The sequence below is a fragment of the Anabrus simplex genome, chromosome 4 (genome assembly GCF_040414725.1).
Source record: "Anabrus simplex isolate iqAnaSimp1 chromosome 4, ASM4041472v1, whole genome shotgun sequence".
NCBI lineage: Eukaryota > Metazoa > Arthropoda > Insecta > Orthoptera > Tettigoniidae > Anabrus > Anabrus simplex.
In genome coordinates, this window is record NC_090268.1 from 408,198,822 (window position 1) to 408,212,968 (window position 14,147).

At 37.8% G+C, this 14,147-nt stretch overlaps 1 protein-coding gene across 1 annotated transcript in view; it reads right to left on the reverse strand.

The window, feature by feature from the left end:
* Positions 1-9,530: 9,530 nt before the first annotated feature.
* Positions 9,531-14,147, reverse strand: part of mRpL13 (mitochondrial ribosomal protein L13) — a 62,354-nt gene continuing 57,737 nt past the window's right edge. Inside the window, exon 4 of the mRNA XM_067146616.2 lies at positions 9,531-10,879. Coding sequence (XP_067002717.2) covers positions 10,634-10,879 — 246 coding nt within the window. The 3' untranslated portion in view covers positions 9,531-10,633. The remainder of the gene's footprint in view (positions 10,880-14,147) is intronic.

The following is a 14,147-nucleotide window of genomic DNA, read 5'->3' on the forward strand; positions in this document are numbered from 1 at the left end:
TGTGTGGAAGTAGGAGGAAGGGAAAAGGCAGGAAAGGGAAATGTAGAATAGAGGATAGGAAAAGACAGGTAGAACAGGGTCAAGGGAAGTAGAAAAGGGAGGAGGAAGTAGCTTCTGCAGCTATCAGGAAAGATATAGCTGACCAGGAGGGGAGGGGATCAAATGAGGTGGGTAGGGTTGAGGCTCTGGTCATGGGGGATTCCCTGTTAGACACGTGGGGAAAGTGTGTGGAAGAAAGGGAACCAGGGTAGAATGTTATCCAGGAATTAGGTTGAGGCAGATGTTGAGGAAAGTAGAAGAGAGGGAGGAGGGGAAGGAGAAGGTGGTAGTATTTCACATTGGTAACAACAACGTAAGGCAAGCTGATATAAGTACCAACATAGTTGGAGATGAGTGGGATCTGGTAAATGCAGCACGGGTGAAGTTTAAGAAGCGGAGATTGTTATTAGTGGAATACTGTGTAGGAGGGATACTGACTGGAGGGTGATTGGGGATTTAAATGAGATTATGGAGTGGGTATGTGGGAAACTGGGAGTGAAATTTCTAGATCCTAATGGGTGGGTAGGAGATAGGGATCTGCGCTTGGATGGCCTTCATTTAAACCGCAGTGGTACGTATAAGTTAGGAAATTTGTTTGGAAGGGTAATAGGGAGGTACATTCAGGGAAACAGGGTGGCCTAGGGAGCGGTGATAAGGGAACAGGGAATTGGAAATCAAGTAGGGATGACATAAACTTGTTTTAGTGTTGAACTGTAGAAGTGTTGTAAAGAAAGGAATAGAATTAAGTAATTTAATAGATATATATTTACCAGATATTGTAATAGGAGTTGAATCATGGCTGAGAAATGATATAATGGATGCAGAAATTTTCTCACGGCACTGGAGTGGGTATCACAGAGATAGGAATGGTGGGAGGGGGAGTATTCATTCTGGTGAAAGAAGAATTTGTAAGCTACGAAAAAGTTAAAGATGAGACACATGAAATTCTAGGTGTAAGGCTCATTTCTAAAGATAATAGGCAACTTGATATATTTGGAGTGTACAGACCGGGAAAAGGTAGCACTGACGCGGATTCGGAATTATTTGATAGGATAGTCGGCTATGTGGGAAACGACATGGAACGGAATGTGATTGTAGCGGGAGATCTGAATTTGCCAGATGTCAATTGGGAAGGAAATGCGAACGACAGGAAGCATGACCAACAAATGGCAAATAAGTTAATATGGGAAGGACAGCTGATTCAGAAAGTGATGGAACCAACCAGAGGGAAAAATATCCTCGATGTGGTGCTGACAAAACCAGATGAGCTCTATAGGGAAACTGAAGTAATAGATGGTATTAGTGATCATGAAGCTGTTTTTGTCATAGTCAAAAATAAATGCGATAGAAAGGAAGGTCTTAAAAGTAGGACTATTAGGCAGTACCATATGGCTGATAAAGCAGGCATGAGGCAGTTTCTAAAAAGTAACTATGATCGGTGGAAAATGGTAAATAAAAATGTAAAGAGACTCTGGGATGGGTTTAAAGAAAATGTTGAGGAGTGCAAAAACAGATTTGTACCTTTAAAGGAGGTAAGGAATGGTAAAGACCCACCTTATTACAATAGAGAAATAAAGAGACTAAGAAGGAGGTGCAGACTGGAAAGAAATAGAGTTAGACATGGCTGTGGAAGTAAGGAGAAATTGAAGAACTTACTAGAAAATTGAATCTAGCAAAGAAGGCAGCTAAGGATCACATGATGGCAAGCATAATTGGCAGTAATACAAATTTTAGTGAAAATTGGAAGGGTATGTATAGGTATTTTAAGGCAGAAACAGGTTCCAGGACGGACATTCCAGGAATAGTTAATGAACAAGGGGAGTGTGTATGTGAGGATCTTCAAAAGGCAGAAGTATTCAGTCAGCAGTATGTAAAGATTGTTGGTTACAAGGAAAATGTTGAGATAGAGGAGGAGACTAAGGCCAATGAAGTATTAAAATTTACATATGATAACAATGACATTTACAATAAGATACAAAAGTTGAAAACTAGAAAAGCGGCTGGAATTGATCAGATTTCTGGGGATATACTAAAGACAATGGGTTGGGATATAGTACCATATCTGAGGTACTTATTTGATTATTGTTTGGTCGGAGGAGCTATACCAGATGAATGGAGAGTTGCTATTGTAGCCCCTGTGTATAAAGGAAAGGGTGATGGACATAAAGCTGAAAATTACAGGCCAGTAAGTTTGACATGCGTTGTATGTAAGCTTTGGGAAGGCATTCTTTCTGATTATATTAGACATGTTTGTGAAATTAATAACTGGTTCGATAGAAGGCAGTTCGGTTTTAGGAAAGGTTATTCCAGTGAAGCTCAAGTTGTAGGATTCCAGCAAGATATAGCAGATATCTTGGATTCTGGAGGTCAAATGGACTGTATCACGATTGACCTGTCTAAGGCATTTGATAGGGTGGATCATGGGAGACTACTGGCAAAAATGAGTGCAACTGGACTAGACAAAAGTGTGACTGAATGGGTTGCTATATTTGTAAAAAATAAATCTCAGAGAATTAGAGTAGGTGAAGCTTTATCTGACCCTGCAATAATTAAGAGGGGAATTCCTCAAGGCAGTATTATCGGACCTTTATGTTTTCTTATATATATAAATGATATAAGTAAAGGAGTGGAATCGGAGGTAAGGCTTTTCGCGGATGATGGTATTCTGTATAGAGTAATAAATAATTTACAAGATTCTGAGCAACTGCAACGTGACCTCGATAATGTTGTGAGATGGACAGCAGGCAATGGTATGTTGATAACTGGGGTTAAAAGTCCGGTTGTGAGTTTCACAAATAGAAAAAGTCCTCTCAGTTTTAATTACTGCGTTGATGGGGTGAAAGTTCCTGTTGGGGATCATTGTAAGTATCTAGGTGTTAATATAAGGAAAGATCTTCATTGGGGTAATCACATAAATGGGATTGTAAATAAAGGGTACAGATCTCTGCACATGGTTATGAGGGTGTTTAGGGGTTGTAGTAAGGATGTAAAAGTGAGGGCATATAAGTCTCTGGTAAGACCCCAACTAGAGTATGGTTCCAGTGTACGGGGCCCTCACCAGGATTACCCGATTCAAGAATTGGAAAAAAGTCCAAAGAAAAGCAGCTCGATTTGTTCTGGGTGATTTCCGACCAAAGAGTAGCGTTACAAAAATGTGGCAAAGTTTGGGTTGGGAAGAATTGAGAGAAAGAAGAAGAGCTGCTCGACTAAGTGGAATGTAGGATGCTAAATGGTTTATTTTGTCACCTATTCAATACATATAAATTTTACATTTAGGAATTTATTATTAATTCCGCTTGAGACATGTTTCGCCCTTCTTTGAGGGCATCATCAGTCAAATTACCTCCTCAAGGCAAAAATCAGGTACATGATTACTATTTAACACGCACAAATTAATACACATTACAATGGGGAAATTAAGTACGAGAAACACTTGTACAATGGTGATGGTTAAACAATATAATTTTAAAGAATAAGAAGTTGGCACCAATGCTTAAAATTACTGGGTAATTATAGCAGTCAACTAAGAAAAAGCGAAGGATTCAACCTGCAACATATTCCCAGTAATACATTTACCTACAAATAACTGCCATCATTGTTGCCATTCAAATGCACTGTTTACTCAGTGACACCCATTGAGCCTCCGTCCACGCTGACCAGTTCACCGTACCGAACCCGGTGCTTCAACCAGACAACTCTCTGTTTGATGCCTATAGAACCTCAATTGGCTATGAAATATTTTCTCTGCCCCCTGTGATTATCAACTAAGATTAAACCACTCTGCGTATTTCTGATATGTCAATGCTACAATCATCTTCCAACGATTAAAGCACCGGGCGAGTTGGCCGTGCGCGTAGAGGCGCGTGGCTGTGAGCTTGCATCCGGGAGATAGTAGGTTCGAATCCCACTATCGGCAGCCCTGAAGATGGTTTTCCGTGGTTTCCCATTTTCACACCAGGCAAATGCTGGGGCTGTACCTTAATTAAGGCCACGGCCGCTTCCTTCCAACTCCTAGGCCTTTCCTATCCCATCGTCGCCATAAGACCTATCTGTGTCGGTGCGACGTAAAGCCCCTAGCAAAAAAAAAAACGATTAAAGCAACGGGACGCACTTGGTAATATACTTTTTTTTTTTTTTTTATATCCTTGCTCACCAAGCTGCTCTCTTGTAAATACGTATTATAAATTGTAAATTCTCAACTGTTTAATTGGATAATGTAAATTTACTGTATAGTTACCAACCATGGGCAGTAATTTTTGTTAAAAAACATTGACGCCGAGCACTATACCCTTCCCCCCCCCCCGACTGTTATACTGTAAATAATTTTATAATTTCCTATGAGTGCATCAATTATTCTTCAGAGCACCACTGCTGAACTCTGCTATAATTACCCAGTAAATTTAAGCATTGGTACCAACTTCTTATTCTTTAATCTTATATTGTTTAACCATCACCATTGTACAAGTGTTTCTTGTACTTAATTTTCCCACTGTAATTTGTATTAATTTGTGCATGTTAAATACTAATCAGGTACCTGATTTTTGCCTTGAGGAGGTAATTTGACTGATGATGCCCTCAATGAAGGGCGAAACATGTCTCAAGCGGAATTAATAATAAAATTCCTAAATGTAAAATTTATATGTATTGAATAGGTGACAAAATAAACCATTTAGCATCCTACATTCAGTATCTTCAATACGGACAACAATGATTTTTATCACTTGTAAGTTGTATGTTCCGAGCTGTCAGCGGAGAGGTGGCGTGGAATGACATTAGTGGACGAATAAGTTTGAGTGGCGTTTATAAAAGTAGGAAAGATCACAATATGAAGATTAAGTTGGAATTCGAGAGGACAAACTGGGGCAAATATTCATTTATAGGAAGGGGAGTTAGGGATTGGAATAACTTACCAAGGGAGACGTTCAATAAATTTCCAATTTCTTTGAAATCATTTAGGAAAAGGCTAGGAAAACAACAGATAGGGAATCTGCCACCTGGGCGACTGCTCTAAATGCAGATCAGTATTGACTAATTGTTTATAGGGAAATAACATTGAGGATTGTTCAGAATTACAAAGGGACCTTGAGATTATCCAGCAATGGGTTGAAGAGAATAATAAGACGGTTAATGGAGGCAAATGAGGTAGTTATCCCAAAAGATGGCAAGTACAAATACTTAGGTGTGAGATTTGAAAGTAATTTGCACTGGAAGGGTCATGTGGATGACATTGTCGGGAAAGCATACAGATCATTACATGTAATAATGAGGCTACTTAAAGGATACAACAGAGAATTAAAAGAGAAAAGTTACTGAAGTATGGTTCGTCCATTATTGGAATATGCAAACAGTGTTTGGGATCCTCACCAACAATACCTAATAAAAGAAATACAGTAGATAGTGTGCAGAGCAAAGTAGCAAGATTTGTAACCGGGTATTTTAGGAGAAAGAGTAGTGTATCAGAAATGTTTAAGGAACTTTGGTGGGAAACTTTAAGTAAGAGAAGGGAGAAAACTAGACTTATAGGATTATATAGAGCCTATACAGGAGAAGAAGCATGGGGAGATATCCGTGAGAGGCTTCAGTTGGAAAATAATTATATCGGCAGGACTGACCACAAATATAAAATTAGAAGGAATTTTAGCAGAAGCGATTGGGGTAAATTTTCATTCATTGGGAAGGGTGTGAAGGAGTGGAACAGTTTACCAGGGGTAGTGTTTGATCCTTTTCCAAAATCTGTACCGATATTCAAGAAGAGAATAAACAGGAACAGAGAAAATAAATGAAATGTTAGAGGGCATTCGACAAGTGCAGTTAATGTAAATAAAAAATGTGTGTGAATAAATTAATTCCATCCCCTGGTCTAAGGAGTTTGGACAGCCAAAGTAGGGGACTGCCTGTAGGGGTGAAGTATAGTGGGGACTTCGAGGGCCCTGGGACCGCTACGGTAGCTGTGAAGGCCCTTCAGGAGCTCTGAAAAGTGGTGGCAAAAGGGGCTCTGGTTAAGACGCAGCAGGTCGTTATGCTACTTAGGTTCCAGAATGCATACCTGCCAAGTTTTAGAAATCAAAAATAAGAAGATTTTTTAATTCTTGGATTTCATCAAGTGTATTGCGCCACGGTCTCGGTAAAATGAGGACATGATAAAAGGCATATATATCTACAGTTACAATGCGAATTAAACATTACATTTAAAATCTTAAACTAAGAAAACAAAAACGATTGCAAGAAAATGTACCTGATAACCATTCTCATTTATGACACATACATACGAATAGTAACATTTAGACAGATAAGACAAGAACTGACTACAGCTTACAAATGGTGAAGAATATACACATGTAGGTGATAGAGACTGCTGTGTTTACCTGTTTAGCATTGAACTGGCAGCTAACTTTGCCCTTTTCAACAATGCACTGTCATACTGCTGCTCATAACACTTTCTACTTAGACTTGATTTGACCACCAATAGTTTACTGAGATTTTCGTCATTCAGAGATGATCGGAATTGTGTCCTCGTCTTTTTTACCTGGCTGAACAATCTTTCACACTCGGCATTGCTGTGTGGAATTGTCAATATTGAGAGCATTACTTTTGCTATTCTATCATATTTGAAACACCCATCTGCACTTCGTATATCCTCTATAACAGACCAAGAACAATCTACTCTTTCTTCTTGCACAACAGACAATGGTAAATCCTCCACTTGGAGAGCACAAAACTGGCACTGTAATGCATCCATTGCTTCTTGGGTATCTTCATCATCTTTCACTGGCAATATAAAAGGAAACTTTGAAACAAAATACTTTATGGCATTGAAGGAAGAAGTCTGCAAAGAATTTATCTGAGCTACTTGAGCATTAACAAAAACATCACTATTCAAATTAAATTTATGAATAATATAATCACAAATTGCAATAAAATAGTTCCTGGCATGCAAATAAAAGTTTTTCTCCTCAGGTGCCAGATTTTCTACAAGACGAGATGTTGAACAGCCAATTACTAAATCATCAGCAGCTTTCTGATTCTCTCTCGTGTGATAGACCACTTCTAAAACTGTAGGAAATTTTTTTATAACCACTGGCTTAACAAACCTACACAGAATGTCCTTCAACATATCCGTCAGCATTGATCTTATGACATGAATGTGAGGTGCTTGCGACTGAAGAACTTTATTAGTTTTCTCAAATGTAGGGATGATAAATGCCAGAAATGAGCAAAATGCTATATTAAAGTTTGAAGACAGAAAAAGAAATAGTCTCTCCTCTTGTGAAATACTGGCAGTGCAACTAGACTCCTTTATTTTCTTCACAGATGGAGATGAACTACTCTCCGCCTACCTTTTTCCAGAAATAACAGAAGATTGGTCTTGTACTCTACTGACACAAGGACCACGTTCCATTTCTGTATCTTCATGTGTCTTTAGCTTGGGAATTTGGAAATACTTCAGAGATGTGTCTGTGGCATTAGACCGCTTTAGCTCATCCTTAAAAAAACTCTGAAGTGGCTCCCACTCTGAAATCAATCTTTCCAAACATTTCCCCAAGGATAACCAGCGTGTACACATATGCTTTAATGTTTTTCTAACATCAGTTTGGTACAAAGCTTGATACATTTTGAAATGATCTTTTCTCTTCAAGCTTTTGTCTAAATAATAATAAATATCAATTAGCATCTCATCAATTTTGACAGGAAGGGAGTCTGCACCCTTCATGGCAGCCAAATTAATCAAATGACATGGGCATCCCATAATAATAATGTTTTCGCACTGCTCTCTTAGTTTAGCAGCAACACCGTTTTTTCTTCCCATCATAACAGGAGCATTATCTGCGCTAAAAGCTATACAGTTTGCCATCGGAACGTCATATCTTTTCAGAGCATCCAGAAGCAAATTAGCAATATTAATACCAGTAGAATTGCCTTCCAAATTTTCCATGGATAGCAAACGATTTTCAATCTTTTTCAATTCTTTGTTGAAAAACGAGACGACGATAGGATAGAGCTTACTATCTTTATCATTGCTACCATCAGTTGAAATCGCAAAAGGTTCAGTCTTTAAAGTTTGAATCACCTTACTATCTGCATCACGGGCCATTTCATTAATTATGGCAGATGTTTTTGTTCTAGCACACGCATATTTCTTCGCATGTCTGAATCTGGGAACATCTTTCTGAACAATGGTCCTGTGTGATCAGAACAAGAGAATGCAAGGTTATGTTCGACAATGAACGCCATAAACAAACATTCTGCTCGAGTGACTACATCATCTTCCTTCCCACCTACAAAAAAAATTTCTTAATTTTTTGTTCCTCTAGAGACAGCTAGCACTATCTTTGTGTTTCTGTGCGACAATGTGAGCTACAAAATCTGTTTCCCCTCCATGCGAGATATTAATATCACACCGACACACGGAACAAAATGCATAATAGTATCCTTTATTAGACTGTAAAATGAACGGAAATTCAGTTTTATAGGTATTCCTGAACACTTGGAGATAGCGTTTGTTATGTTTTGTAGTCATCATGTGAAGAGAAAATACCACAAACTGTCACCGACACAACTCTCTGAAATACACTGAAGTCATTAAAATTATGAACTCTGATCAACACAAAAGCACTGAAATACGCGAAACTACCACATACAAAACAGATCAATATGTCTCGTACATTATTAACATATGACTTCGACACGGGGAAAAAACACGTGGTCTAAAACTCCAATGAAACAATGCACAGAAACGAGCGCGTGAACCACACAATAACAAACTCACTCTTTCGTCCCGAGCGGTCGCTAGTGCGCAGGACCTTCTCTGACTCGTAGGACGATTGCCGTCCCGAATTTCCACCTGAACAGCACACACGCTGCTGTAGTGAGCGGGAAATACGATACACGAAGGTGACGGATGATCCGCCCGCCAAATAAAGCATCAAATACCGGTAAATACGCTTAAAAATGAGGTTGTGTAAATTACACAAGCACATATGAATTCGTCCTAGGGGAAGAGTACTGACCGTACTGGAGGTTATATTAGTGCTTGACAATAATGTATTTTAGTGTACCATTTGCAAATAAAGAGATTTTGATTTGATTTGTTCAATTTCAAGAAATTATGTTTAAAAACGGATCTGATAATAGAGGAGAGCTACCAATAAAACTGAAGTACTATGAGAATTTCGTTAAAGAGTGTGAAAATATCTGCTGTAATTAAACACACAGACTGAGCAAATAAGTTCAATGAAGAACCAGTTTCTGTAATGTGATTTTGAATTTTTAGTGATTGAAGTGGAGATTAATATTTTAAGTTTAAGGAGAAGTACTAATAGGTAACCATCCCCATTTTTAGTTGTTTTGGAAGGACCATATCTTGCATGAAGAATTTTATTTCTTTAAAGCTAACAGATTTGGTCTTTCTACAAATTCTCTCATATCACCTCATTAAATATTAAATATTCTATCCACATCTCTAACCAATTATTGAAACAACAAAACTAAAATTCCTTTACATCTTTATTACTGGTATTACACTTAAAATTGATAACAGTAAGTAGACTTTGTCAGAAACCATGTACGATTTTATTTATACAGATTATTGATTCTTTATTTATTTGTTTAATGAATACTGAAAATTATAACTTCCAGTCAAACTATTGATGAAATATTACTACAGTGGAACCTTGATATCTCGAATCACCTCGGAAGCTAAATTTTATTTTGAGTTATCGAAATTTCGAGATACAGTGAATACCATTTTTGAGCCTGTATAGCACATAATTGAATCATATGTATCTACGGGCTTGTACTGAATACATTATTCTTAACAGTATTTAAAAATATACACTCTATTTTATGGCACCACTTTAATTATGACTCTTATTATAGTAACTTTTTAGAAGACAGGATAAGGTTCATACAGAAGTGAAACAAGAAACACACCTCGGTTAACACCTTTGGAAGAAATCCGTTAGGCTCTTCTGTTTGTTACTGTTAACCTTTCCTCCCTTCATGTCGAAACTTCTCGTCAATACTACGCAGCCGAGAATCGTAAATGGAGCTTGTCATCCGTGTCTTCGGGGGTTGTTTTCGTACATGACCGGTAATTAATTCACACCCGAGAAACAGCGAGGCTACGCCGATTTTACGACCATTAGAAGTTTTAGTTTTTCGGTTCCCGTCATATTAGCTCCCAGCATCAGTGCAAACCTTTCTTTACTTATTAACTGTTCCTCACAAACCACAAATGCCATATTGCACAGTTAATGTTGCATAAAATTTGAGTTACTGAGTATTTTTTTTCTTCAAGGGAGGAAATGTTTGCTTTGAGAAATCGAGAAATTCGTGCAACCGAATTTTGAGTAATAGAGAAATAAATACACGTGAAGAATAGGACAAACGGCCAGGAAATTTAAGTTATTTTGAGATACTGAAAATTCCAATAATGGAGGTTCGAGATATCGAGTTTCAATTGTATAACTTGATAATACAACATATTTTACTACTGGTGCCCACTGAAGTTCAAGACTGTTCTTCTTTTATTATTCCTAATACATGATATATATTCTCAACTCTACCTAAGCACTTGACTACAGCAACATACACTTCATTTTGCTGCCACAGGTAGCACATAATCTTTTGGAAAATCCATTATTTTGGGGAATTCTTCTCTTTCCTTTTCAGAATAAGAATCGAGACGTCTAGGTACAACTCGCAGTTGTCGGATCTGACTAGTAATGTTCTGCAAAATATCCTCGGGTATTTCATCATCAGGGAAAATATGCAGCCTCTCCATGGTGTAGCGTCTTTGCAGGTTCCCTCGCATGGAGTGGTACACAGCTTTCTTCATAACCTGGTAACAGCAAATTGCAGTTATCATGAGTCATTTATTTGACCGACTAAACATTGAACTTCAAGATCAGTAGTATTATTTAAAATCTGAGAAAAAGGTCCTTATATTTTGAGGATGCCAGAGAAGTATCACACTACTTGGACACACCAGCACTCAAAAAACAGAGGTCTTTGCAAAACACAGGAAAGCAGCTTTATCTTTTTACTATTAATGCCATGTATTATGGGCAATTATGCCCCTGTTTACTCTGTAACTGTCTCTGTGTTTTGATTTCCTTTAGGAATAGTGCTTAATGTCACTGTGGAACAATTGATGAACACTTAAAAGTGGGGTCACCCGATGGGTTGTCTAGTGTTATTGCAGTGCATCATAAGGAACTAAGTGCTTCTGCGAGGCTAGACTATGGTATTTTGGAGCTCAGACTCCTGTGTAATGTAACTGCTAGGATCAAATTTTGCTCTTGTAAAATATTGTTCCTGTCTGGAGCAATTATGCTCTTCTCTAGATAAAGTTAACAACTTGTAATTATCGCAAGTTTTCGTACCCAATGTTTGGACTTCTAGGTCCCTGATATTGTTAAAGCTGATGAGTTCGTCAATAACCTGTTCTATTGTTTGTTATTCATTCAGATTTTATATATCTCAATTAAAAAATAAATAAAAAACGAAAGAAAATATTTCCAAATTTGTTACGGTAAATGCTGCTCTAAGTAATTCCTTGTCCAGCCATTCAACCCAGGCACTTCCTATTCCTCTGTGAGCCCCGGAAACCCCAGAAAAGTTTTCATAACAAATTCCATGTGAAAAGCTCTGCAGACTTCTGTGAAAAACTATAAAAGTTAGAATTTTCACCACATAATGTATTTATTCAACATTACGAACATGTATTCGAACATTCCAACTAAAGAAACTATCAACATCATTAAAGATAATCTTACACACCAAGGTCATCTCAGTAAACTCAAAATAGATCAATATATAAAAATCCTAGATTGTTTTGAATAATAATTTCTTCGCTTTTAATCAGAAAATCTATCATCAATTAGGTTTAACGATGGGAACTCCAGCTTCAGGCATGCTAGCTGACATCTATTTAGACCATTTGGAGAACACCATGATCCTAAAAAAAATACAAGGAATAGAATTATGGTTGAGGTATGCTGTTGACACCTTCATTAGTATAGATCAACGGTTTAACAATAGCACCAATATTCTTCAACACCTCAACTCTTTGGAGCCTAATATAAAGTTCACAGTTGAAGACGAAATAGATAAATCCCTAAATTTTCTTCACCTCACCATCTCTCGTGATGACAGCAGATTTATATACAAGATATACCGAAAACTGATCTTTTCTCCCATTACAATAAAGAATATCTCTTTACATCCTAAAGCACATAAACTGGCAGCCTATCACAGTCTCATCTACCGTGCCTTCAAACTTCCTTTATTTCCGAGAGAATTTAACAAGGAATTAACTCACAACTCTAATCAGAGCATATTTTTCAACCATCACAGTATCAACTCCAATAAAGATTGCTATTCCAGCTCTTGGATTTACAGACTCGCAGGTAGAAAGTTTTTCCATCAGATATAGGGAACATATAAATGCTAAGGAACACAGGAAGTTTTCGGCAATGAGTCTTCATATGGTACAGACGGGTTCTGATGTATATATATTGTGCACTTACCTCCACTTCTATCTTCATCCACTACCTTTACCTGTTGAATTCGTACTGGCCGCCACCCTGGCCGATCAGCTAACTCTCCTGCCCCAAATATGCTGATTTTTCAGGTTTATATCCCGCAGCTTCTCGAAGCAGCTTACTTGCATATAAATACGCCACTTTTGCCATCCTCGGCAGGTTGAACTGAGACTGTATTTCCATCTGGATGCACTAGGACACTACCATTTGTTGCTCCACTGAATTCTACCTTCTTTTCAGATGGGAGATAATCGAAAAACACTATGTGTAACTTTCATTTTACATTAATCTTTTCTTTCGGTAGATTGATGGGAGTTGGGGGAGTTGATCACACTGTGTAGCAATAATTCAATTTTTTTTTCAAACGATGCTGCTACAGGTAAATGAAGGACAGTAATTCTGTTTCGTTATGAACACTTAATAATAATCATACAATATGCGAACTTCAGTGTGTGTGAACTCGTCAGCTTGTGCATCGAGTAACTAAAATTTTGTAATTGTGTTTCTCGTACTCCTACATTCCTTCCTTACCCAACTTATTTCACTGTATACACTGTTACGTGTCCATATGCATACCGTAGGTTAGATCTCTTGGATTGCTTTTATTGCATCTATAATCATGTTGATAAACTTTTATTATGTAAATTTGTTATAAACTGTTACTTGGTTAAAACATTTCCCCTTGGAAATAGGTTAACTTGGCAGCGATAGTACAGATGTATTACCTGGGTGAGCTGCCTCTGTGGATCAGTTGTAGAGTGTCGGCCTCCGGATCCCAAGATAGTGGGTTCAAACCCGGCAGAGGTAGTCGGATTTTTGAAGGGTGGAAAAAAGTCCATTCGACACTCCATGTAGTACAATGTCGGCATTTAAAAGATCTCTGGTGGCACATTTGGTGTTTACCTGACAAAATTCATTAAATCTCAGCCACATTCGCTCAAGAGAGTTTCGGTTTACTCGGTCTGCTATCTAGTGGGCCTAGAGTAAAACGGAACGTCGAAATTGACGAGCAGACAGCCAGATGGCGTCAAATTGAAATGTCTGTACACGGTAGCTGAGGCTATACGATTATTATTATTACCTGGGTCAAGCATTTAACCTAAAAATGGGGCAACACCCCAGCTGGAGTTTTACATTAGGAAATCAAGCAAATCTAAACTAGGGATTGAAAAATTTTCTGATGTCCTGCTGGTCAGGAATTGTATCTAGCAAGTGTGTTGCAGTGAAAGTAATTGTTATCTTTGAAAGTATTCTTATCCTTAATGCTTGTTACATTCCATGGTCACGGATCCCTCTAATGATTCGAGGGCCGATGATTTTGACATTCCACAGCACATATTAAAATAAAGTTATGTTATTTTATCAGAAGGTTTGTTCTGTCGTTCCACTGAAAGTAGGAGTGAACCAAGTTTCCATTTAGGCATAATTCTGAAGTAATAACACCTTCTTTGGTAACTTGTGTTTGAACCCTTACTTAATGAATGTAAGAGTTATTTACCCATTTCTACTATTTAGTTACCTCTAGTATTGTGCATCTATGTTAAGCTTCCTAACCCTTACTTG